The sequence below is a fragment of the Poecilia mexicana genome, unplaced genomic scaffold (assembly GCF_051168715.1).
Source record: "Poecilia mexicana isolate PSO_F unplaced genomic scaffold, ASM5116871v1 scaffold_7, whole genome shotgun sequence".
Taxonomy (NCBI): domain Eukaryota; kingdom Metazoa; phylum Chordata; class Actinopteri; order Cyprinodontiformes; family Poeciliidae; genus Poecilia; species Poecilia mexicana.
The window spans coordinates 28,778,700-28,805,188 of NW_028263376.1; the positions used below are offsets into that span (position 1 = coordinate 28,778,700).

Below are 26,489 nucleotides of genomic sequence, written 5' to 3' on the forward strand. Positions count from 1 at the left end.
ATGCATGTAGGATATGGAGTAGGTGGTTATAAAAATCCTCCTGAATAATCTGTGTCTTGCTGCGAGGCATGATCAATGGTACCTCATTCTCACCTACTGCAGATATTGGATTCATTCCCTATGCACCATTACCCTTACAGACAAGGAACAGGAGGACAAAGATGTTTTTATTACTCGCCCAGGGGTGGATGGAGGGAATTGTGTTGCAGGTTCACATTGTCATTATCCTTTGTTCCTGCCCCGCCTTCATTCCAGGTGGTGAATCCAAAGAAGAAACTAAAGAAAAAGCGATATATCAACTCTGGCACGGTGAGGCTAATATCAAGGCTGCATTTCATTCCTTCACTCCTCTGCAGCTCCGGGTTCGCCATCAGGTTTCCACTAAACTCGTTTCACAAAGCAGTCCAACGCCTCTTTTTAAAGATTTTCTTTTCTTAGTTAAAGATAAATGTAAGCTTTCTCCTTGTCCTGTTAATGGAGTAATTATAAAATGTTTATAAATGAGACTTTTTTTTATTACTGCTCTTGCTCTTGGTGAATGCCGTGGCTGTAATTAAAATCTGTGAATAGTTATCCATCATGCTGATCATCCATCAGCCATGCTCATGTGCAGTGATTCTAATACTAATAGACTCCATGGATATTCTGTATGGATAAGTAATTTTGTGGATGGTTAACCTAATATATAGATTGGCAGATTTGATTTTTATTAAATTAATAAACGTGCTGTGTTCTTTTTTTGTGTCCCAGGTGTCATTATTGTCATTCAATGTAGAGTCTGAGCACACATTCTTGGATTACATCAAAGGAGGGTGAGTTTAATAATCCTCATCTATGCATCATAACATTGTATTTGTGTTTTCTAACAGTTGCGTAAAAATATTAATTAAAATTAGGGTTTTTTTTTTTTCAAATCGGAACATAAATCTTCCTTGTTTGTGTTTGAATACGTAAAGGGAAAGAAATTATATAATATTATATTATTAGGAGGCTCGCTGGGTTTATATTAAGCAAAATTATATCACAGACAAATCTACACATTTAGTATAAATCTGCTACAAATATCAAATTGGATATCTATATTTTTAAAATGTATTGTTCTATTCAGTCGAGTTATTCATACAACACCGGTTCACGACAAACGTTACCTCAATACGCTTTAAGACAAATACCTCCCATTTTTATCTGAAAACAGATTATCCACTTCAGTCCAGATTAAATAGAAATATATTTTTAAATAGACAGATTCAGGTCTCATTACATGCATGTAGTTCTCGAGTTCTGTAGTTCTCGAGTCCCTCCAGAACTACAGTTTTCCTGTTGGTCCTTCAGACTCTTCATAATAATAATAGCCACAGAAACATAGTCTGAAGATAACAGTTGTGTGCTTTAATATTGTTTAAGTTTAAAAAAGTCAAACCAAATCAGTTTTTATTTGTATAAAGCCAAAGCTAGTTAGCATGTGAGAGGATGTTAAATATTATTTAATCTTCTGAAGTTTTCATCAAATTGTTGATGGGTAGTTTTACCTACCACAGTCGCCCGTTTGAGGACAATCATGGTCTTCATTATGGCCGAAAAAGGAAATGAGTTTGACCCCCGTGATTTAGAGGAATCATGAAATAAAAACGTGTTGGGGAAAAATACCACGACTGTCACCTTCATTTCAATCCTATGCCATGAAATCTTTGTAGCCTCATTGTTGCTTTTCTCCTGCAATCATCCTCTGTTTCTGGTGGGGTTCCGGTTTGTCCTGCATATTTGGAAAGATATCCTGGACTCCAGTCAAATATCATCAGTCCCGCCTGTCTCTAACCCCCGCTGCACCCTCCTTTCCCCATCCATCTTACCTTTACTACTTGGCAAGGTCTGTATCAGAAGAATGAGATTTATTGAGAAATTATCCATTCTAGGAAGCTCCACTGATTGCATCAAGTCATTGTCTTTGCAGCAATCTATCATCCAAACAAGAATCTGACAGATTTTTTTGAAGTGGGTTCTGTGGAAAGATGGATATCAGCCAGACACCTCCTTGAAAAAAATTTAAGTTTGTCATCTGACCCGATACTAAATTCCCCTGAGTGTTTAAAAGTAACTGGAAGTCAGAGTAGGACCAAAACCCAAAGAGTAAATTGGCCATATTTGAACAATTCATATAAAAAAATGTTATAAAATCTTGTAATGTTTCTGTGTAAACCACATGTTGCAAAATAAAGTGTGAGGATTAGCATAGTAACAGCTACAAAAGTGGAAAATTGTGAAAAGCAAAAATGTTACAGGTAAATGGGGTATTATCGACTTTTACAAGGCTTTTCAAGTTGTTACTGTGTCAGATCATCCTTTGTAATTGTTGTGTTACATAAGATTTGCAGCGGTGATAAAAAAGAAAGTACATCCCTAAAATTAATGGGTTGTGGTTTGGCCATGTGTAGAGACTTCAGGGTGCTTAATATTTCACAGCTTTTCGTCTTGCGCTGTGTTCAGTAAATTATATGTTGGAGTCTGTGGGGACTGGTAGTGTGTGGTGGTTTGTATAACCCATATATTTGTGAGAGGTTGTACTTTTTTCTTTAATGATTCTGCTTAAAGCATTATTGTAAAAGACTCAGCCTTCACTGTAAATGCCCATCAACCACATAACTAATGCAAAGCAATGGTTATCTTCGTTTCTAAGCTTTCGGATAAAGGAAATCCACTTTGGATTCATTAGTTCAAACCTCTGAGGAAAATGGTTGTGTTTACAGAAATGTAGGTTATTAAAAGTTGCAGTAGGGAGTTTTGAGAAAACAGTGGACTGAAACTTTGAACAAGCACACCCTACAGGTCCGTTCCCCCGGCTCTGATGCACTACAGCTCTACAACCACAACATATTGGTATGTTAGTCTTAGGTTGTTTTTCCTAACATTAGCCCTGCTAGAGCACACCAGCAGTCTTCAGCTTGAATGGCAGTAAGCACTGTGCAGGGAAGGATATGAGCAGCGCATACATGAGCACTGTTTCTGCAGGTGGCTGTAGGACCACTGGCAGGACACAATGACACAATGACACTATACTGCCTTCGCCATATGAAATGCAACTAGACAGTACAGCTAAACTCTTCCTTATATCAAGACTCTGAGGAAAGTTGACCTTTTATCCACAGGTTTATTGACTCCAAGGAAGTGTGAAACTAAAATACAAACAAAAAGGAATACATCACTTTCACAGTCTTTTGTAAACATGTACATATAAGTTTAACGTAGCTACATTAAATACTGCCCCAAATGAATTAGCAAAGTTGTGCAAACTTACAATAAACATCCAAAAATATTTACATCCATTTCAACAACCAGAAATAACATAAAAATAATGATGCACAACAATATATTGAACTCAACGTACCTACAATACTTCGTCAGGGCAAAGATGAATGCAGATGGAACTGGATTGATTGAACTCACAGGTGACATGAATCTAACTCTGTCTGGTTTTCTGGCTGAAGCCAAGTGACATGCAGCTGGCTGCACCTCTCAAAGGGAACGCCCCCATACATAGACACACCCACAAAAATCCCCAACAACACAGACACATTACATTAATATGTAAAAAAAAAATAAAAAATACGTATTACGAATACATATTCTACCAATACGTAAAAATATATATTTTTATATATAGTAAAATATTTTACGACAGCTTTAATGTAGACTAAATACTCTTGAACTTGATCTTACTCAACGAAGCACCATGTTTGAAGATATTCAATAAAATACATTCCTATTAGCACTGTTGTGATTTAACCTGGTAAACTTTAGTAAGCTATTATGTCACCATTTGAGCTTTATCAGATGGTGATTGGATCATTACACAATATAAAAGTTACATAAGTCTTTGCTACATATGTTAGGTTAATGACAAATTACATATCAGCTACCAAGATGTTAGCTTTGTTAATATCAGCATCAAACCATTTCTGTGTTTTTCTCTGTATTAGACATAAACGCATGAGAAAAGATGAATATTTAATTTATTTAAGAATAAGTAACGCTCTTTGGAGGCTATGTATTGCATAAGATTGATCCCAGCGCCAATTATGTTCAATTATAAGCATGTATTATGCATTTCTGTGAACTCCTGTTACACACTGCATCCCTCCTAGTTTATCGGCCCTTACGTTAACTTGTTCAAATAACTGAATTCATGCCTCGCAAAACAACTTACTCTCTGCTTGCTGCTGATTTGCAACAGCATAATAAGAGCTGTCACAGTCCCGATCGTTGGAACCAGCATTACATTTTCAAAGAGCTCCCTGCTGCTGCACACACCCGCAATTCATCTGCACTGCTGTCGGCAGCTGAATTTGGGAACTTGTGAAAACATCATTATCACATAGTTCAGTGTCTGTCAGCCAATGCTGTGGCGCTTATTGGTAAATGCTCCAAACAGTCAAATACAAATCATCAAATACTGCCTTTCACTTCAACAGCACTGCTTTATTTGTGGTTTGAAATGAGTGCTACCAAATCAAGTAGTTTGTATTTACTTATCTTTTAACTTTTAAAAGTCATTCTGATATATTCTGCTCTTCTCAATTGTCTAGCATCATTAAGAACACACAGAAACAATGATTAGAAAAAAAAAACGGGCCGCACACTTATAAAATACACACAAATTTGGTATTAAAATGCCAGTTGAGGGGTTGTCAATTATTCAGCTGGACCAGCAGCACAGTGAGACTTCCCGAGTGTTGTGAAGAATTTAGAGAGGACACTGCTGAGATTTATAAATTAAAAGAGAGCATAAAAGGAGAACATTTATATTTAATGCAGCAGCTTTAAGAGCATTACTTTAGCTCATCCTATTTCCCCATCCCCTGCCTGAGGCAGAACAGGCACCACACACTTCCTTCATTGATCAAAACACGCATGCACACACACACACACACACACATATATATATATATATATATATATATATATATATATATATATATATATATATATATATATATGCGCTCTTATAACCTAAGAGCTTAATTAAAAACACATCACATATGGAAATGTTCCTCGGTGGATCAGCAGCTGCCCTGATTTTAGTTTTCTGCTGCTTTGCTGCTATTGGCTGAGTGTCCCAGATCCATATTGGTTTCTCTCCAGCAAACTCAAATAGACACAAACACTGCATACCCCTACATATAGTAAACCTCACTGTCACAAACACACTCTCAGATACGATAAGTTTAAACAAAGATCTATAAAAAGAATTTAATGCTTAATTTACTATTTTTGATTATTCATTTGCTTTAATATTCATGTTCTCAAACACCAGAATTAGCATTTGTGCAAATCTACAGTAACCTACATTTTGGGTCTGTTTACGGGATTGCAGCTACTGTCTCTTTAAATCCCTTCATTTAGACTTTGAATTGGTGTATTTGATATTCTTTGAGATGACATGTATGTTGAACGGTGATTAAATAAGCAAAGTAAATTGAATCAAGTAAGTAAGTAAAAGTTTATTTTTGTAGTACATTTTCACAGACAGTGGTCACAAAGTGCTTAACAAGAAGGGTAAATCCAACAAAATACACATAAATTTACAATAAACATGTATATCATGTATATCTTTGAATAAAAATTACATTAGGAGGCTTTTAAAAGTATCCTCAGAATGCAAACTCTGTAGGAAAATTCTCCTTCTAGCTCTTACGGGCAGCCAATCTGACATGATTAGGAGATTATTAGGGATTATATGACCCCTAACTCTAACCCTAATTGCATTCTGTAGAGCAACATGTTTAATATTTAATGATTAAAACAAACAAGCGAAATTTACCTCTCTCATGCTTTTCCATTAATTAGCTTTACCCAGATAAGGAATGCAGTCTTAGTTGTGGTGGTACAGCAAGAATCCTTCATTATTTTGTTGCAGGGATTTAAATATATTTAAATCTCCCCAGTTCCTTTGTGCATTTGCAGACAGTCTCTCCTGTTTGTGTATGGTTGCTACAGTATCTCCAGTGTTTGCTTTGATAAAACCCTCAACAGTCTGTCATTGTGCCGTAAGCTTTTCAAAAGGGGTTCCCAGAGATAAAAGCTCTCTGAAAGATACCGTCAACAACGTGACTGCTGCAGGGATGGGTCAGTGTTTCTTCTCTGTTTATTATAGGTTAAAATGGCTGCGATTTACAAGAGACTTAATCTTTTTTTTGTCTCTCTGGTTTTGTCTTTGGAAGCAGAGAGCAGAGCATTAAACAATATAGCTGTATCCTGGTTGTTATCCGGGTGAGCACTCTGAAATAATTTGAGTATGAGAAATTGGAGCACATCTCCTGAAGATTTAATGCAACATTAACTCTTAACCACGGCGTAAATCAAAAGTCCTACACCCAAATCCCCACCTGCTCTTCTCGAGTCCACAGGTAAATGCTGATGACGTAGTCATGCTTTAACTCGTTTAAGGGTAAATGGTGGCTGGCCCCCCCCGTCCACAGTTTCACTCCCACCCCCCCCGTCAACAAAAGTTTTCTAAGTTTCTTTCTCGAAAAACTAAGACCGACCCCCGACCAGAAAAGGGAACAGTTATGTGGCCCTCGCAGGAAAAAGTTTGGGGACCCCTGATGTAAACTTTATACAGACAAGAAACAAGTTTGGTTCCTTGATAGTGAAAGGCGGCTGTATGAATTAGAAAATAAGTAGAAAAATATCAGAAACTAGATTTTTTTATGTTTTTGGATAACAAAAACCTATTTTTTTCTTTATATACTAAGAAGCAAATATTTTTTTTGTTTTAAAGAAATTTCACCATTTTATTCAAAATTTTGTTTTGTCAAAATTCTGTCTATTTGAATGTGCAGAACCAAAATGTTTGCAGTTTCAGGGTTTTGCTTAAAACAATTTTTCATATATGACTTTATGATATAGGGTTTAGCTTTTATGGGGTCTTTGCTTGAGTTATGAATGAAAAATCCATTTATTCTTCACATCCTGCAAGTGATAAAATAGTGAAACAAGTTATTACTTATCCCTACCTTATAAAAAATTAGAGATCTGAAAACGGGGCTGAGCAGCATGTTGTAGAAAACTGATGTCAGAGCTAACTTTGATATTTTAGATCTCTACTATTGATTTCTCCTCTTTTGTGGGATTTTTGCTCCACTGCTCCATCTCCACCAGGTGATAACCAACACAATGCCTTTCAGATTATTTCTTTTTGGAGGGAAAAAGCAATTTCTTTTTTCAGAGACACACCTCTGCACCCTGAGCACGTTTACAAAACAGGAGGTTTTAAAAAGAGATCTTATTTCAATTTTTTTCATTAACCTTCAATTGGTGCTGAGATTCAGCCTAATAGAAATAATTAAAGTCCAAAAGATGGGTAGCGCTCTGTTTCAAAAAGGCTAATGAAAGATTTATATTCCCTCAAAATGAAATCTGTAGTTTGATCAGGCGGGTTAAAACACTCTTGTGTTCGGTTTGTATGAAGGTCCAATAGCTTCCTCTCAAACTACCCTGATCCTCCTAAAACTGAATAAATTATTTTCAGTTTTTATTCTGTTGTTTGACTTGAGTTCGTTTTATGGTCCGTTTACCCCATGACTCTTTCAGGGGATCATATAATTGGTTTTCTTCATCGTCATTTACAACCTCTAATAGATATGCATTGAAAATATAGCTGGACTTCATAGCTGCAGCATTTCTTGCATTCTTCCATGAGGTCATGTAATGCATGTGTCACATTGCTTTGTGGGGAACAAAAGCAATGTTTGCAGACCTCTTTGGTTTTATGTGCCACCTGTTTTTTGTTCTGACATGGGGGCCACTGCAGCTCAGCTCACATGTGAGTTAATGTGGAAGCAGAGGCAGAATATTTCTCTTTGAATCTAGACAGCTGCTCTCAGTTTTTTTGCCCAGTGAACCAGAAACTGTCTTGTAGAAAGAAATGTTTACAATCATTTTGAACCTTTAGTCATTTTCTAGTTCCAAATAGTGATAAGCCACCATAGTTTTGTTTGGAAGAACTTAAATTTGAGTCTGAATACTTATGACCATGTGATATTGCAGTCTTTCTTTTTTAATAAATTTGTAAAAATGTCTACATTTCTGGGTTTTTTTCTGTCAAGATGGGATGTTAAGCGTACATTCATGAGAAATAATATGAACTTTTTTGGTTTTAGCAAATGCAGCAATGAAACAAAGAGTTAAAATTTAAAGGGATCTGAATACTTTCCGTACCACAAGCAGACACAGAAGACTCGTTGGTGTAATCTGTTTTTGCATCTAGTCGAGACATTTTTAAATGAACCATGACAGTCATATATTTTTAATACATTTTGTCCTATTTTATACATCCAATGTCTCTGAATCAACTCATGTTGTAAGAACTTTTGTATTCTTCTTATTTTAAAACTGTGTGTTTCTCATATAGTTAAACTTCATTAGTAAATTATACCAGTAACCCAAAGGCAAACTGTTGTATAGTGATTTTTTTTATAAGTTTAGCACAGCCTTTCATAACAAACAAGCTGCCAAAATCTTTAAAAAAAAAAAAAAAAACAGTCACATTTTGGCCATTTTCATGTTTGTCTAATTGGAGTGAATTTTTCCATTTGCAGGCTATCTTTGGATGCTGTAACCAGTCATTTAATGTGGTGCTAAGGCTAGTTTGAGAGCTGTAATTTTATCTGGGGACAATTTGCCATGAAATTGTACGAGACATTTGAAAACCTGACGTCTGATGCATTATCTCCTGGCCGATAAGAAGAAATGACAGTGACAGGTGAATTTGTCCTTTGAATAATGCATCCTTGATAAATGAAGAATTACCTTCTTTCAACAATCCCAGATTTGAATGAAACTAGGATTGAAGCCCCTTGAAGTCCCTTGTTGTTTGCTAATGGACCTGCTGAAAACAGACAACGCTGGCACATCAGTCAACATTATTCCATATCGATTTGTTAGTTTGAAAGTGATTTGCTCAGCTCTTAAACAAATCCCCACTTAGCCTCACACGTTAAATCAGTCAGACGAATAAAGACATGCACTATAGAAGCATCTTTGGATGTTCCCTTTCAAATTTACCAGTCAGTGAGACGATGTCTGACGTGTCCTAGATATTCAGCCAGACTTATAGAACCTTGATCAATAATTTAGTCTTAGATTAAAAAAAAAGAAGACAGAAATGAGGAAATTATATTAATAAAGCCTTTGAACACACACAAATATAAAACATCACATATTTTCTGTTGTTGCCCTGACAATATTATGTCAATATTACAATAGTATACAATATTACAATATTATAATGGGCAATATTGATATTAATAACAAGAAGTACAATCTTCCACGCCTCATTGAATTTCTGTTCCAAATATAAATTCCTACTAAATGTTTTTTTTTTTATGTGAAATAACATGACCAAAAAGCTAATTTCATACCGTGTAAAATTTTGTGACTTTAGCTCAGGCACACTGATTCGATTTTTTTATCCTAACATTTACAAGCAACAGCAGAAATCAGCAGAGTTTTACATTGACGCCGCATGCAAACCTAAAAGTTCCCTCTTGGTCTGCTGAATGGTCCAAATCAATGCTGATTAATGAACTGAGGTCAGTCTCGGCAGGAGGAAGCCGCTATTATCTCTGATTCTGCATGTGTGAATATCTGAATGGAGGTGGAATCAAAAGGAGGCAATCAGTGTTAATCACAAAGAAAGGGCACACACTTTGATCCAGGCTTCCCTCCTCTCTGTCCTTTGTTTCTCTCGCAAGATGTTTAGTTTAGAACGAGGAGGAATGTTTAGTTTCTGTTCGAGGTTTTGTCTGCCGCCACAGCAACAACAAATAGCAAAAATATTCAGGGCACTTTGTGAACGAAAGCTTGTTTTTCAGCTTTATTACTTTCATCAGATTGATTCGTCTTTTCATTGTTTTTATCTTAGAAAATAATCCACTACATTGATACAGAAGCATATCAATAATCGAGGGTTTAATCCCTTGGGCCTCATGTACATTAGTTTGTTTCTAAACTGAAATAAGATGGGGATCTGTCTAATGATACAACAATGCAAAATGAGGATTGAAAAAAAGCCGTGTTTTAAATGTAAATTAAAAATGTCATGCCATATGCCATTAAGTAAGTCGTCTTAATAATCAAAGGTGAAAACTGTAACAGTTTTTCCAGCTTTTTGGATGTTTCCACTGGTATTTTTCAGTGGTGGGTTTCGAGTCTTTGGGATTATTTGTTCGTAGCTCTGATATCCAAAGACCTAACTGTGTCCTTATCTGATTTAACAAAAATGCAGCCATTCGTGTGTATTTATGGAAACTGCAGGTGGAATTAATAAACCATGATCAGTTTTTCCACACATTGTTTCTTTAGCTTCACCGTAAAGAAGGACTGAGCTGCATAAACACTTTGCAAAAAAGAGATCTACTTTAACGACTGGCAGTGAGTGGCTATTTCAAATGTTTGGCATTTGAAATAGCAGACACTTTGTGTGCTCTAATAAAGGCAGCATTTTAAATCATCAATTATGACCGTGATGCATGCTATACATCCCCTTTTCTATGCTTGACAAGATCCTGCGTTAATATAATTGGTCGTGGCAGGGAGCATGCAGCTGTGGCAGTAGATAATAAAAGTGAATTATAAACATGTTACTTTTGTCACACCTCTTCTAAGAAGAGAGAAGCAACGCCTGGGCGAGCCTCATTAGACTGCAGCGTTGGGTGTTCCTGCCTCTCGTTTGGCTAACATTTGTTCTTGTTTGTGTTTCAGAACTCAGATTCACTTCACAGTGGCCATTGATTTCACTGCATCAAACGGTGAGTGTTTTGACTGCAATTGCGCTGCTCGGCTTTTGTATACCATCAGATGCGTGTCATACCGCTGGAGTTTTCTTTCTGCTTCTGATCTTCACTCTTTGTATTGTTCAGTCGCATTTATTACAAGTGCGAAACAAGATCTAATGCATTTAATTCTGATTCTGAGCAAACTGAACAGAGACGAAGCAAATCTACACATTCTGCTGCATGTCTATTGAACTTTCACATTTGCATTATATTATAATGGCTGACAAAGTTGTGCATGATTCTGTAGTGGAAGAGAAATTATCCATGTTTTTATTGTTGGGTGTCCATACTTGTTTTGGACGTCTAGAGACTGTGGTTGATCGTTGTCCTTGCAAAATAGCCCAAACTCAGTCAAATTCAAACAAGAGCCTCTTTAAAAAAAATCATTTCCAAATCATGGCTTGTCTTGTGAAATGGATTTGAGGATAGTCTTTGACAAGGTCACTCAAACACTTTTTTACACTTTTTTTTACCTTAAATCTTTCAATCAATCAATCAATCAATCAATCAATCAGTCGAGTTTATTTATCTTGCACAGTTCAGCAACAAGGCAGTTCAAAGTGGTTTATATCATAAAAACAAAGCCATAAAAGACGATATGCAGTCAATAACAGACTAAACATTACACTTGATGATTGCCATCATCAAAATCATCAACACATATCAAATATGTTGGTCAGTGTTGAATTTATTATAGTTCAAAAGCAGCTTTAAACAGGTAACTCTGACTGCATGGCGAGTGTCGTTGTCCTAATCAAAGTCACAGTGTCAGGCCTCTAAAAGGTAATACTAAAACATTAAATATCTTTTTTTTTCACAGTCATAAGCTTTGTGTTGATCAGTGATAAAAAAAATAATCTTAGCTGAAGTTTGTGGTTGTAACATAAAAAACAAAGTTTGTGAATTGTTTCTTTTTTAAAGGCATTTCATATAAAAACACGAAAACATGAATTTCATATTGACATCTATCACAGTCCTCACTCTCTCCTTCACTTAACACTCCTGCTATTAAACAAAATTGCAGATGCACACGCTTTTATTGCTGCCTCTGAAATCCCATCAGAGTTTCATAATTATGAGTTTTTAGGGGTTTTTGTTGTGAATATTTCAAGCGCACACCTGGGTACAATCAATGTTTCTGGAGTGCCTCATAATGAAGCCCTGTCTGCCAAAGTTTCTTTTCCACTGATGTTAAGATTTTTGTGAAAATAATGTCACTTAGAAATAATTCCTGCATTTGACAGACACTTGACGTATCATCATTCTTGGTTGTCATGTATTTACTTATAGTTTCTATGCAAATAGCTTGTGACTAAGCTGGGGATTCTTTATTTCTCAAAATAAACTCATGTGATTTTGCACACGGTTAACATTAGCACACTTTCCCTTAATAACTCAGAAAGTTACAGAAGGCTACACCCATAGCTTTTATGTTTATTTCTGCCACACAAGAGCCTGCTGTAGCTTTGTTTTTTATCCACAAAAATAAACCAGGTGGTTTCATTGCTCCATTTTATTCAAATCATCCCCTTCCCCTCTTGCAGCTGTCAGTTTGCTCTCTGCCTCCTGATGTGCATCACTGACTAAGACTTTTCCTGTGTCCAAAGGAAATCCATCGCAGTCCACTTCGCTACACTACATGAACCCTTATCAGATGAATGCCTATGCCATGGCTCTGAAGGCTGTGGGAGAGATCATTCAGGACTATGACAGCGATAAGATGTTCCCTGCACTTGGATTTGGTGCTAAGCTCCCGCCTGACGGCAGGGTGTCTCATGAGTTTCCACTGGTGAGTAAACAGTGGGATGATTTTGGACAGTTTCACCTGGACTTGACGTGGATCAGTGCGAAAGTCATTTTGATCCCCGTATTTCAGCTGAGATCATGCGTCTCGTTTAGCATGTGTGGATACGCGTGCATGCATGTTTATTGACATGAATGCGACTACTTGCGCATGGCAAACATGACCCAGAAGGAGTTTCCATCCCTTTGTAGTGTAAATTAGGTTCTGTAGGGCTGAAGGATTCTTAAATCAATTTAGCTTCTCTCAGCCAGCTAATGCACTCGGCGGCTGCACGGTGCAGCCTAATGAGGAGTGTGTCTACAGGGTAATGTCTGCATCACTCCATGCCGCCATTAAAATTTGCAAATTAAGATTCATCTCACCATATAATTGAAGCCTCATTTCTCTTCATGCTGTATTCACACAAGTGGGCGTAAAAGTAAAGTTACATCCCTTTGTGGAACATTTGTCACAGTGTCGGGGTTTTGAAATTTGCCCCGCGGTCAAGGAAGATAGCATTTGAAGCGAGGTTTGACAAAAGAATCTCTTGTGATATCTTCTTCTTTTTTTTTTAAATTCTCCCCAAAAATGTCACTCAGCCCTCTGACAGCTTTACGGGAGCAGGGGAGTCATCATTCAATGAGATGGAAGATGAAGGGAGAATAAGAAAACAGAGGACAGTCTGAAGCACTGGTTGGCAGATTTGCTGCTCTACTCTGCAGTTTAACCTTTAGGTAACACATAATGCTCATCCAGTTTAAACACCGACCCTCAGCTCTTCCTTGTTTTTCTCGTTCTCAGTAGGGCGTAGTTGCCGAGGAGTGAGCCAGGAGAAAGATCGATAACATCCTTGTAACCGGGGGATAGTGTTACTGGTCAGAGTCTGCAGGGAAAGCGGGCAGGAGAGTACAGAGCTCACTCTTAATGAAGTGCTCTAGAGAACTCAGGACCTTTAGGCTGTGGAGAAAATTTACATTACAGCGAGACGGTGACACTGAGCGAGCAGCAAGGACGAAATTGAAGTTGGTTGTCTCAATGTCTAAGTGGGCGGCCAAAATGTATTTGGGGAGACTAGAAAATGTCTGTCTAGAAAAATGATGACAGATTGTGAGCATCTCATTAAATCATCAAATTGTTATTGCTGTCTAAAATGCTTCAACTGAATCTAACTTTCATTTTTGTACTGTTTGGCACTTATATCATATCTCAATGAATTAAATGTTTTTACATTTTTGCAAGTGACAACCACAAACTTAAATGTAATTTATTCACATCCCATATTTCAGTCAACACAACCTTTCATTTGTAGATGTACTTTTGAGTTGTTTTTCTTACTGGGAGTTCAAGCTACACTCCAGTTTCTACTTACTTGCCTATTTTCTTCCAAGACTGATTTGTATTTGGTTCTAATAATGTTCCAAACAACCAGCTTTCCTGGGTTTACTGAAGAAAAGCATCCCTGCAGCATAATGCCACCACCACTGTGCTTCATGCTGGGAATAGTATGTTGATGTGAAATATTAGTTTTCAGCCAAACATAGCATTTTGTTATGTAAGCAAGAAAAGGTCAGGCAGATCAACATCTTCTACAAATTTGTTGCTGCAGAAAACTGTAAATAAGGCTCTCTAAGAATGTCTTCCCTCATATCGTTTATAAAAGCCATATTTTAGAGAATGACAATCAGCTGTCCTGCTTAAAGACTTCTCCACCTGAGCTGGAGATCACTGCAGCTCCTCCAGTTTTCTTGTTTCGCCCTTCATCTTAAATGGGAATCAATGTCTTTACTGATTTGAACTTTTGGTGAATTGTTTTTATACCCATAATTCTCTGAGATTCAAAGCTTATAAAACTGACTTAGAATCAAAACCTGCTTCAAAATATCCCCACAACTTCATACCCGACCTGTTTGCTGTGTTGCTTGGTCTTCCTGAATCTTTTTGTTCTCTAACAAACTTTGGAGGCCTTGACAGAACAGCTGGCAAATTGACAACGTATTTGGCTCAACATCTATCAGTTTTGCACGGAGTTTTGATTAGTTTGGGAAATCATATCCATGTTGTTCTTGCAGTAACCGACTTGTTTTGTTCCTTTCAGAATGGCAACGTTGAGAACCCGTACTGTAATGGTATGGAGGGGATTCTTGAAGCTTACCATCAAAGCCTTAAGACGGTTCAGCTGTATGGACCCACCAACTTCGCTCCTGTTGTCAATCACGTGGCAAGGTGCAAACGCAAATGTCTCCCGCTGCGAATAAATCCGAGCACAGTTAGATTTTCCTTGGAAGCCAGTCTGTGAATGTGGCAACTGCGCCGCTAGAGGTATTAAGTCTGCAAGTGGAGGTTTTCTCTCAGAGCAGAGAGGAGCTAATGATGGGGAAACAGTCAGCTGTAAGGCAGAGATGAAAGGAAATGGAAATCAGACGAGGCCCGACATATTAGAGGGCCCACCGTTTTATTTTTAGACATAATGTAGATATGAAAGTGGGAGGAAGGATCACGTGAACTGCAGGGAAATTATTTCATGTCGTGTTGCCCTTCTAGAAATACTGGTGACTTAAACTGTTTATTTAATAAAGGAGTTTTACAATAAGTGGGGAAAAATGGCTTTAATTTAACATTGTGACTGAAATGTCCGGGGTCAGAGTTCAACAAATTAATTTTCTGGCTGTATATGAAAACCTAGTTGTTTCTCAATAAATAGAAAGCACAGGAGGTTTGTTAAAGGTGGTCAGATTTTAATTGAAGTATTTGTTTTTAATAGTAATGCCATAAAGAAACCTGTCATAACTGCATGTGAAACATGCACAAATTTGGTTTTATAACCATGTGTAGTTTAATAAAACTAATAAAATAAAATAAAATTCAATGTTTTTGTTTTTAGAAATCATCCAATTTATCTCTCCTTTCTGAGGTACTGACTCCTTCTTAAAGAAATTAGATTCACAGCTTTAAATAAATTATGAGTGAATCCAGTTTTGAAGCAATTTCTCTGCCCTCTAAAATTTCTGGATTTAATGACATATTCAACAAACAAGACAAAGCGATACCAGCTCTGAGAATATTATCAAATGCTGTGGAAGAAGCTCTTTGTCCACATCACCGGGTTCAAGAGCAATTAGGGACACGTCTTTCCTCCTCATGATGGTTCACAACATGAAGGAAATTCTCCTGGACGTGTGAGAGGTAGACGCTCTGAACGTGTCGCCCTAGCAGACGCTCTGAAATTATTCTCACCACTTGTTTGAATTTACCAGACAGTTTCTTCCAGTGTATTATAAGCCTGGAGGGCCACCAGGCTTTACTTGTATCCCCATCAAGCTAAGAATTACTTATTTATTTAAGTCTTTTTAAAATGTTTTCATTTTTTAAGACTTTATAGTGTCATAAAGGGTGGTGGTTGATGGTGAGGAGATGACGCTTAGACCCAGGTAAAATGAAGAATATGATGGTTTAATGATGATTTGCTCAGGGAATCAGTCCAAGACAGGCAGCACGGCAGGAGACAAGCGCACAGCTAAGATGCCGGTAGCAACTGACTAACAGAACTAACATGCGAGCGAACACAAACCAGGACTTGGCAGTTCCACTGGAGAGTGTAGACAGCAATTGACGTTAGACATCCGTTTGACAAACTTAGACAAGGATCCGACAAGAGACAAAGACAACAGGTGGACTTAAATACACACGGGGTAATCAAGGGAACGAGACACACCTGGGAACAATCAACGGGGAAGACAGAGACAAACTCACAGGACAGAAACTGAACACAGAAAACTCTAAAAATAAATACACAGAAACATGGATCATGACATATAGTTGGTGTCCAATCTTCCAACCTTTTAGTAACGTGATATTTTTGAATTTCCTGTCAACTTTAAACATTTTTTTAACTCAAAAACACGATGAGCCGTTGGATGAATGACTCCCCTAGCGCCCAACCACCAGGCTTAGCAAGTTTTCTTGGGGAAACCTTGAGAGATCTGTAAAAAAAAAAAAAAAGGGTGGTGACGGCTCTGCCCTTCTCTCTGCTTGAATGATCAAGGCAAAGCAGTGCAGTTCTGATGTCCCAATTACAAAATCAATGCTCAAACTTTAGGGTAATTAATCACAAAATATACTTGTGAACAATATTGTGCTCAAGAATGTTCTTTTTATGGACATCCCTCACCTAGCTCAGAAATCCAATGACAAAACTCCACACATTCAGAACCAGCATGCCTTGGTGCGGGTCTCCGACTGCCAGCCATCTTGTATGGCACCCGCTCCTGGCGCTCCTCCCTGCTGGTGATGGGCCACCTGGAGGTTTGTTCTTGTAACTTCTTCAGGCTGAGCCAAGCCAAACCCAGGAACCATCACCAGGATGCCCTGGTCTCCGTGTCCAGGGAAAGGCTGACCTCTTCTTGTGGGTCTGCCATTTAATCGAGATAATTGAATCACTTTTGGTCCGACTCCAATTTGCCACAGGCTGAAGCCCAGAGCAACGCTGCCCTCAGGATCATATGGATGCTCAAACCCCTCCACCACAACAAGTTAGTAATTCAATGGAGGAGCAATTAAAATATGTTTAACGTTCTCTCAAAAGTTAACACCACAGACATTTGTCTGTGGTGTTAACTTTTGAGAGCAATTGAGAACAAAACAGTTCATAATGGTAGCTATCGCTTAGCTTAGCCAATAATAACTAGACATCGCACCACAAAACATAAAGTTGTTTTAATATTTCAGCAACTTGCTCCAACAATAATCACTGTTGTGTATTTTAGCATTTAACATACAAAAGAGACTTTAAAATCAATCATAAACTCAACTATGAATATTAGGGCACTGTCAACTCTAAAAGCAGAACCGGCAGGGCAAATAAACCCAATCCGAAACCTACGAGAACAAAATCCCCCAAAGGCCATGTTACTGTATTCCACGCACCGAAATGTAGGCATAAAAAGCAGCCCAGAAGGCTTTTATGCATATTAAAACGTCACATTACAGTGTTGAATAGTCTTGATTCAAAGCTAATGAAATTCATCATAAAGTTCTGCGTTTCTTTCAGCCTCTCCAAGGCTAATATGTGCAAATTTGAGTGGAATAAATCCTATTTTACAAACACAGTTCACATTTAAAAGAGAAGTTAAATCAAAACAAGCCAGAGAGGAGAAGAATAACTTCTCATTGTACATGAGGAGACACATGCCGTCACATCTGTTGCAGAAGGGCATGTATTTTTTTTTTTATGTGGCTGAATAAAGCAGTTTGTGCTGTTAAAGGTTTAAATAACGTTGATGTACGACGCAAGCTGTTTCACAATATAAAACAGGGTGATAAATGGCTCATGCTTTTAATATTATCATTTGCCGAATGATGAATGAAGGAATCTGTTTATCCTCGTGGGGATATTCTTAAAAGTGTCCACTGAACGTGTCCGAAGTTACTGTCGAGAAGTCGAGGAGGTCAAATGTCTCTTTAATCTTTAAACGCTGTTCATTGCTCACGCTGCTGCCACCGACGGGCACGCTCTCCGATTAAAATGTCAGCGTCTCGCAGCCAAATTTCTCAAGCTGGTAGGAGGGGAGTGGTCAGCACGACGGCTTCACCTTTGACCTGTCCTTGGAACCTGCAATGACGCTTTTTGTTTTGTTTTGTTTTTTTTCCTCCTCTGGCTCATCAAAGTTGGTCTTATAGGTGTTAGGCAATCAATAATGTTCTGAAAGAATAAGACCGCTGCGATTGCATAAACAGTTTAATAAATTATTCATGTGGAAGCCAGCGATGGGCATTTAAAACTAGGACAGCCTTGCAGTGGTGTCTCTCTGATGGGTTCTGTAATACTATCTGTAAAGACCACCGAGATGTAAGAAGCTACACAGACTTTTTTTTAGCTTTTCTTGTTATGTTTTTGTGTCACGCTCTCAGTGCAGTGACATGTTTATTTATTTTTTGCATTTCTTGATATATTTGACACAGTGGTTACTTTTCTGCGGCTCTCGGTTGTTTCTGTCAGTCCACAGCCTCGCACATGTGGCTCTTTTAAACATTATTCAAGCTCCACTTTATTTTGGTGCTGCTCACATTCCGCTTTTCATTCCTCTGACCCAGGTACGCAGCAGCCGTGCAGGACGGATCTCAGTACTTCGTCCTGCTCATCATTACAGATGGAGTTATATCAGACATGGCTCAGACTAAGGAGGCCATAGTGAATGTAAGTGCTGCTCCACACTAGCTGGAGGATGTTGATCTGTGTGTTCGGCTGTGCTGTGGCATTTCAGGTGCTTTTAGTTTACTTTGGTGCAGCTCTCAGGCTTTTCTGTTACTTTCAGAGTTTGTACACCAATTGGAGGATTTTTAGCAGGTGTTCTCCCACTCTAGACTTTCCAATAGTTCTCCTTCACACTGCTGATCAATTTAAGCAACTTTCTAAAAACTATTTGATTCTAATTTGTTTCTTTATTTGCGTTTTCTTTCTGGAATGTTTATTGTATTTTGATTACAAAGCTGATTTCGGGATGAAGTTTGCACAGGAATATTCGTCGACCAGGTTAACGCTCCCCAGCAACACAGCTCTGACCCCCAGCAGACTGGGTTTAAAGGGAATTTGCGACTGTTAATCAAACCTTTCGAACAGCCACACCTTCCTTTTAAGATCTTGTCTGCTGCTCTGCTCTCTGCGCAACCTGAGTTTTCACTCGCTCCCGCTGGAACCAGGATTCTCCCTCTTCCGTCTGCAGAGCTAAAGCCTGGATATCCTTTTGCATCCAGGCTTCGTTCTGCAGAGACAAAACCACAAAAAAAGGGACTTGATTACATTGAAAACCTTTGCAGTATGTTTTTAAAGAATATTTTTGACATTTTAGATCATAGCTGATGCTGACCAAAGCTGCTGTCACCATGTTTTTTTTTCTTCCTGCTACATATGTTGGTATCTTTATAAATGCGTAATATGTTGGCCTAATTTGAGGATTTTGTGAAACAGCAATAATGTCAAATCTTTTAAACCCCCTCTTTTTATGCATCTGTCAAAATGAACAGTGTAATATTTGTGATGTGCTACTACATCTGAACAGAGTGAGTAATGTTTTGTTGTAAAATTATTGTGTTCATTGTCTGATCTTGGTACTCATCTCACCATCACCACCAGGAATCAGAACACAGGCGTTTGTCAACCTTTTGATATCTGCCACTTCAAGCATTTAGCATGCCGGGCCAAGTGATACATCAGTTTATCTTCCTAATATGACATTAAGCATCGTGTTTTTATCAGGTCATTACTGACATTTGCTTCTAGCTCATGCATATTTTGTAGTAGTTATGCTCCTAAATGATATCTCTAAGTTATGACTTATGCAACTGCACAATCTGTTTGTCAATTTATTTCTGCTCTGAATTTATGAAGCAGAAACCAATAAATAAATGCTGCAGGAAACAATGAAATTTGAACCCATTTCCGATTATAATAAACACTAATGATGGATCCATTGAACTGATTAATTCAGAGATAAGAAATGAGTATTGAATGCAGTAAAAATATGCTTAATTTAAATTTATCTCATGTAGACTATACCAATTTAAATCTCTAATAAACCACTTGAGTTTGATTAAATGTTGGTAATTCACTTTAAAAAGGATTCTTGGTTATTTTTATATGTTTCTGTCTTTGTGCTTGGTAAAAACTCCAACTTACCCCGTCCTGCACCCAGACCCTCTCACTTCAACAATTTAGTAAATCACCTTAATTTGAGAAAATATTTGGAAGCATATCAGTCAAGTTTTACTTGGAATAAGTATGACTCCAATGTCGAATGAAATTGCTGACCAGTTGTCTTGTAAATCCATGTAGTCAAAACCAAATTAACTTAATTGAAGTTTTAAGATATCCATTTATAAAAATGAAAGCTTACAAGTGGTTTTATTTTTGGACCGTTTATCATTGAAAAGTATTCATGAGGAATTGAATTAGATAACACAAAATAAATAAACAGTTTTCCTGGGTTTATCTCAGTATGCAAGTTTGTTTCAGTAAGAAGTGATAATATATATTTATTACACACAGAGAAATATATTTCCAGTGTTTTTTTCTTTTTCCAGAAAAAAACCCAGACAAATATGACTTATGGACAATGAAACCCAAAAATCAGTTCATTGAAATGGAAATTTGAATATTACAAAAGATGAATCAGAGTCTGTGTTCTGTGTGCTTATGCACACCAACACTTGTTCTGGGCTCTTTCTGTATGAATTACTGGATTGAGGTGATCAGTCTTTAATATCGGCCCTCTGCTCATTTTCACTTTTTTCTCTGGTGTCTCTCTGCTTCCTTCTGAGATTCCCGGTGGGGTTTCGAGTCAGGCAAGGCCACAGGCCAGTTTAGCACAGCAGTGCCACAGCCATTAAAGCCGGTGTTGGTACTCGTAGCAGCGCGGCCAGGTGCCAAGTCCTGCTGAAAAATAAAATCATTATCTTCATCAAGTAGCTCTGCAGAGGGAAGGATGAAGAGCTCTGATCCTGGCAGAAAGTTAATCCTGACTTTGGACACGGCTCCTAAATTTAAAACTGACTGAGGAAACTTCACACGTGACTTTAAGCAAACTGAATTATCAGTCTCTCCACTTGATTTCCAAATAAATTGCAAATTTGACTTTTATCTGAAAGTTATATTTTAGTTTGATTATGGGCCACTGAGGAAAGGTTCAGTTCTTTTTCTCCTTCGCACAGTTAAGATATTTCAGAGAGGCTAAGCAGTGGGAATTGGACACCTGAAGCCTTTACTGAAAACACCTGGGTCTATCCCCATCTGCAGCTTTACCTGATAAAATTGAACAAAATAAACACTGAAAATGTATCACTCAGTGTGTAATTGATCTAGATAATATATAAATGAATTTAGCAATACATTAGGTATTTTGTTTATTAAGATGCACCTGTCTAAACCTCTAACAACATTTTATTTTCAGGATTATGCAATTTGAGGGACTTCACAAATACATGTTCTCATATAAAAAATATATATATATATCAAATTTGAGAAGGAAATTTAAAACTGGCAAAAAAAAGTGGGTTTCCTTTAAAGGAAAAATAGGAATTGAAAAGTTTAACACTACATATTTTCCATCAAGTGAATCAAATGACCTGATCCGAGCCACTACGGTTTAACAAAGCCTGTTAATTTAATTAGTCTCGTTGCTCTTCAAACAACATAACGGCAGTCAGTGGTTTTCCTCAAGCAGACTTTACGAGAAAGCTCTGAAAAGGTAAGGCGGGTTTATTTTTATAGCACTGAACATGCACAAGGAAAATCAGAGCCATGAAAGGAAAGACAATGACTTGGACCTTTAAGAAGATGCTTAAAAAAAAACTTAATTTGTGAAACGCCTCAAAGTATTTTATAACAGCAAGAAATATTAAAACATGTATTCACTGCAAATCTAAATCCAAAAATAATCTTCAATCTAACACTTTAAACAGGGAAATAGTTTATTCATCAGAATCTAAAAAGGTTTTCAGTTTTTCTTTAAAGAAGCCTCAAGTGTCTGCACTTTTCTCTTTTTTAGAGAATTACTGCACCTTAAGTCCACTGATGTGCTTTTTTCTCCATTTTAGCTTTTTCGAATCTCCTCAGGTTTTTAGTTTGAGCTGGATTTAAACATACTCGTCTTATGTAGAAATGCACAAAGTAAAGAATACACACAGCTGGTGTGTACTGTCGATTTGGATGTTTTGTTATCATAGTTGGTGTATCTTCAGGATGTGTGAGCAGTGAATCTGAATTTGTGTTGGACTGAGCTCCCCTGAGTGACTTTACCATACAAGCAAAGTAACAAATGGTGTAGACTGAATAATTCAACTCTGAAGGGAGGATTTGATCTGGCATTTATAGGTACAGTATGTGCTTGTGGGACCTGAAGGGGGAAAGGGGGAAATTGAATATGTTTTTTTTTTTTTTTTTTTTTTTTTTTGGAGCAAGTGGGAAAGTTCTTTAGGAGTGAACGAAGCAGAAAAGATAAAAATGGAGGAAAAAAAGAGTTGGAGGGAGGAAAATTGATAAAGACCGTGAAGGGGGTGGTCCTCCAAAGTCTATTTACTCCTATCTGTGACAGACCTCTCCCTGGGGGAGGTTTTTCCAGGAAGCCTGACCCACTTTCACCCTGCAAATGCATTTTTACCACAAGCACATATCATTCATTCATGCCAGAGCTTTCATATTTTGAACATCAGTGCTGCGGTTTAAGTGCATGTAGCTCTGCACCACAGCTCAGAATATGATCCGCATTAATCTTCTATGTTAAGATTGCATTTTTGTTTAGGCTGGAGTTGAACATACAGGCATCATTGGGTGTTTTATAAAGCAGACTGTGGTGCATTTCTATAGCATAACAAATGAGGTATGTCAGATAAAGTGATATGTGTAGGGTTTTTTTTAATGGCTACTCACACACACACTTTATACTTGCAACGTTAGAATTATGCCTCCATTTTATGTCAGTATTTTTCTCTTATTCTTGCATCCAAAAGCCTGCCTCACTTCTGATTTGATCTTTCCTGAGGTGTTTTTCCCAAAGTGTGTACAGCGACACCCTGGTGCAGACGCTCAGTCCACCAGGACAGGACAATCCTAAGTGCTGTAAGAGAGACAAAACATCTCCAAGAAACAAGGGAAGAAGCTCAGATGCCTTCTAGCACCTGTCCTGTCCTGGATGACTGAGAATCTATCAGCTTAACTTATTTATTTATTTTTGTATGTTCCACTAGTGTGCCTTTTTGCCACATCTCCCTTAAAACGAGCTGCTGGTGAAATGAGCGTTGGATAAAACGTAAATAAATGCTGCAGATGTTTGTTTAGGATTTGAACATCAACTCATCTGGAGTTGTTACTTTGAGATTATGTTGCTTTTCATATGGATGGATGGATGGATGGATGGATGGGTGGGTGGGTGGGTGGGTGGATGGGTGGATGGATGGATGGATGAGAGTTATAGAAGAAATCTCTTCAAAACTTGTAAACTCTGTAAAACACTGATGTTGAAAAGCCAAATAAACTTGGTCGAGCTGAACATAATGAAAGTGCGCCGGTTGCGCGCTGCAGCTTTAAATAGCTTCGCTGACGTTGGCAGCACGGCGTGTAAATTAAACACTGTGTATGGCTGTTAGTTAAAATGTTCAGCAGGATTTTGCATGAATCAAACTGAATAATGTTTCCCCACAATGCGGCGCGACATAATGAGATGTGAAATGGATGTGCTCCAGTTGAAAATTGCATACTTGTTAATGCATCTCCTCCTAATACAAAGACTGACTGATGATGATTCTTTTGTTTTTATGACAGGCTGCAAAGCTCCCGATGTCTATCATCATTGTCGGAGTTGGCCAAGCAGAGTTTGATGGTGAGAAAACAAACAAACAAAAAAAAAAAAAAAAGGAAAATATTGTTTTGTGTGACTTTGTGTTGGCTCTGTAATGGACTTCTGAGCTATCAGAAGGATAAGTGTTTTCTACAAGAATCATCGTTTTCAGTGTAAACATAATTTTGACTTTCTTGACGACTCATTCAACAAAACAAATGTGTATCCATTTAGCACCACATTTCAGTTGGGATTATGTGATTAAGATATTTTTGTCTCTGTAGCAATGGTTGAGCTGGATGGTGATGATGTCAGAATCTCATCACGAGGAAAGTTGGCAGAGAGAGACATTGTGCAGGTAAGAAATGTTTCATGTTGATTCCCTCTAATACTTAAAAATGTTTTTTTTTAAATCCCAAAAGTATTGCATTTGTTTTTAGTTTTCCTTTTTCATGGAAAAAAAATACAGTAAAATCTACAAATTTGTTTGTTTTGCAGTATGTGTGCATTTACAGGACTTCATTTGTGCCCAGTTTACCTTGCGTTCTTTTTTGGGCAAAAGGATGTTGTATTGTGTTTCCTTTTATTTATTAAACTCCTATATTTAAGGTTAAAATTTTGGTATAGCCGCATTAAAAAAAGGAACATTCACTAAATATACTAATGCAGTAAGTCGTAAAAATGTCTCGCATGTTTCCAGTTTATAGAATTTTGAGATTTCAAACGAAAAGCTTGAAAACGATTCAGAAAAAAAAAGTCATTTAAACTATTTGAAATTTAGGTTTTGAGTGTTTTTCTTAACCAAATGTTTAATTTGTCTCAAACTCACTTCTCTCATCCTCAGCAGCAAACCACAGCTTCACTAGTGTTTGGACACAGGAAGAGGTGATATAGAGGATTCAAATCATTTTAATCTAACATTAATTTGAGTCCAAATTGTGTAAAACCTAAAAACATAATGGATTCATGAATTATGCTGCATGAGGCATACCATGGGGTAGTAGCAAGCAGTGTTCCCTTGCAGCAATAAGGTTCTGGGTTGAAATTCTGGCCTTGGCTTGTTCTGAGAGTTTTCTCCAGGTTCCTCCCCAGAGTCCAAAAATGAACTGGTTACTCTAAATTGCTCTTGGGTTTGAGTGAGTGTGTGTTTGGTATTTTGCCCTGTGGGACTCTGTTGCCCTGAGATGGAAATAATTTAGGCAATTATCTTTGTCTTTTCATTCACTATTCAGTATCGTGAGGTTCTAATAGGTACAGAAAGACGTGGCCTGCTGGAAGGAGCTTTTATTTAATATTAGTTCTTTTTGTTGTTTTTTTAAGATGATTTATTGTCTCGTGTGTCACAGTTCGTACCATTCAGAGACTACATGGACCGCACAGGTAACCACGTCCTCAGCATGGCCCGGCTGGCCAAAGACGTTCTGGCTGAGATCCCGGACCAGCTGATCTCCTACATGAAGAGCAGAGCCATTAAGCCCAACCCCGTCCCCCCACCGTACTCCTCCTGCAAGCAGCCCGAGACGGAGTCCGTTTGATCCCCGCCTCTGACATCGGCACTGCTTTGGCCGGTGCAGGTTTCATATTAATGCAAACGATCCTTGTGAGGAGAAAGTGGGAATGATTTCCAGGCACTTTGACCCCAGTGAAACACACACACAACAAAACTCTGTAAAGAGCCAGAGCAGAGAGACGGCTGTAGAGGAACGGGTTGGTAATCGGAGGGTTTTATTTTTTCTCTCAGAGCACCAAGAGGAGAATGATGTAAAGGGAAGCTTTAGATGTTTGCTGTCAAACCTGTCAAAGTGGTGATGTGACGGAAACCTGTAGAGCGAGGCCTTTCTGAAGGCGTACACATATTAGGATGTACCAGTTTGTATTTTGTTTGTGGTACCTTTTTGGAGTTCATGTGTTAATCTAGGGATCCTGTTATGAATACCAGTTTTTATTTATTTATTTATTTATTGCAGAAATAATTTATTGTTTCGCAGAGATTTTATTGGGTTGGGGTATTGAAGTCATATAGAAATATATATCCTGTAGTTTTCCATCTTATATTTTGTGACCAGCATAAGGAAAACTATCATTTCTACGACCATTTCTACTTTGATAAAGCCTGTAACATAGAAGCATCGGACACAAATCTAACAACGTAGGAAACATTTTCGCTCACGGGAAATTTTTTGACTGCAAGCTGTAACATAGTCTACCGCCATACACATTTTTCATGTCTTATATGCATTTCTAATCTTTATATAAACAGAATGCACTAATTAGTGTCAAAACAAAAGCACAAAGTCCTCATATTTATGTTCACTTTGAAAACTCAAACCAGAATGAAAATCATTTGAAGGACGGCAGATCACATCTTACCACAGCTTTAATATTCTCTTCTAGTATTTTAGACAAATTTATTATTTAGGTATGCATAATGCTGAATATTCTTATATATTAAACTATATTTTACTTACCATATTGAGCAGGATGTTTACATAAGAATAATTGCGTAATTCCTGGCACATCCTCATACATTATCTGTATGCAAAGAAA

The 26,489-nt window shown here is 37.6% G+C and overlaps 1 protein-coding gene across 1 annotated transcript; it reads left to right on the forward strand.

Moving 5' to 3' along the window:
• Positions 1 to 25,477, forward strand: LOC106928274 (copine-8-like). Its single transcript, XM_088007545.1, has 10 exons — positions 1 to 18; positions 256 to 309; positions 751 to 812; positions 10,759 to 10,805; positions 12,440 to 12,621; positions 14,711 to 14,838; positions 18,706 to 18,808; positions 23,927 to 23,984; positions 24,227 to 24,300; positions 25,289 to 25,477. The coding sequence occupies exons 1-10, from the start codon at positions 1 to 3 to the stop codon at positions 25,475 to 25,477; spliced, it is 915 nt and encodes a 304-aa protein (XP_087863671.1).
• Positions 25,478 to 26,489: the final 1,012 nt, after the last annotated feature.

Bases quoted from the DNA above. Each gene is read 5' to 3' on its own strand.
- LOC106928274 (XM_088007545.1), top strand. The intron at 14,839-18,705 runs GTGCAAACGCAA...CCTCTGACCCAG, and splicing joins GTTGTCAATCACGTGGCAAG to GTACGCAGCAGCCGTGCAGG. The intron at 24,301-25,288 runs GTAAGAAATGTT...CGTGTGTCACAG, and splicing joins CAGAGAGAGACATTGTGCAG to TTCGTACCATTCAGAGACTA.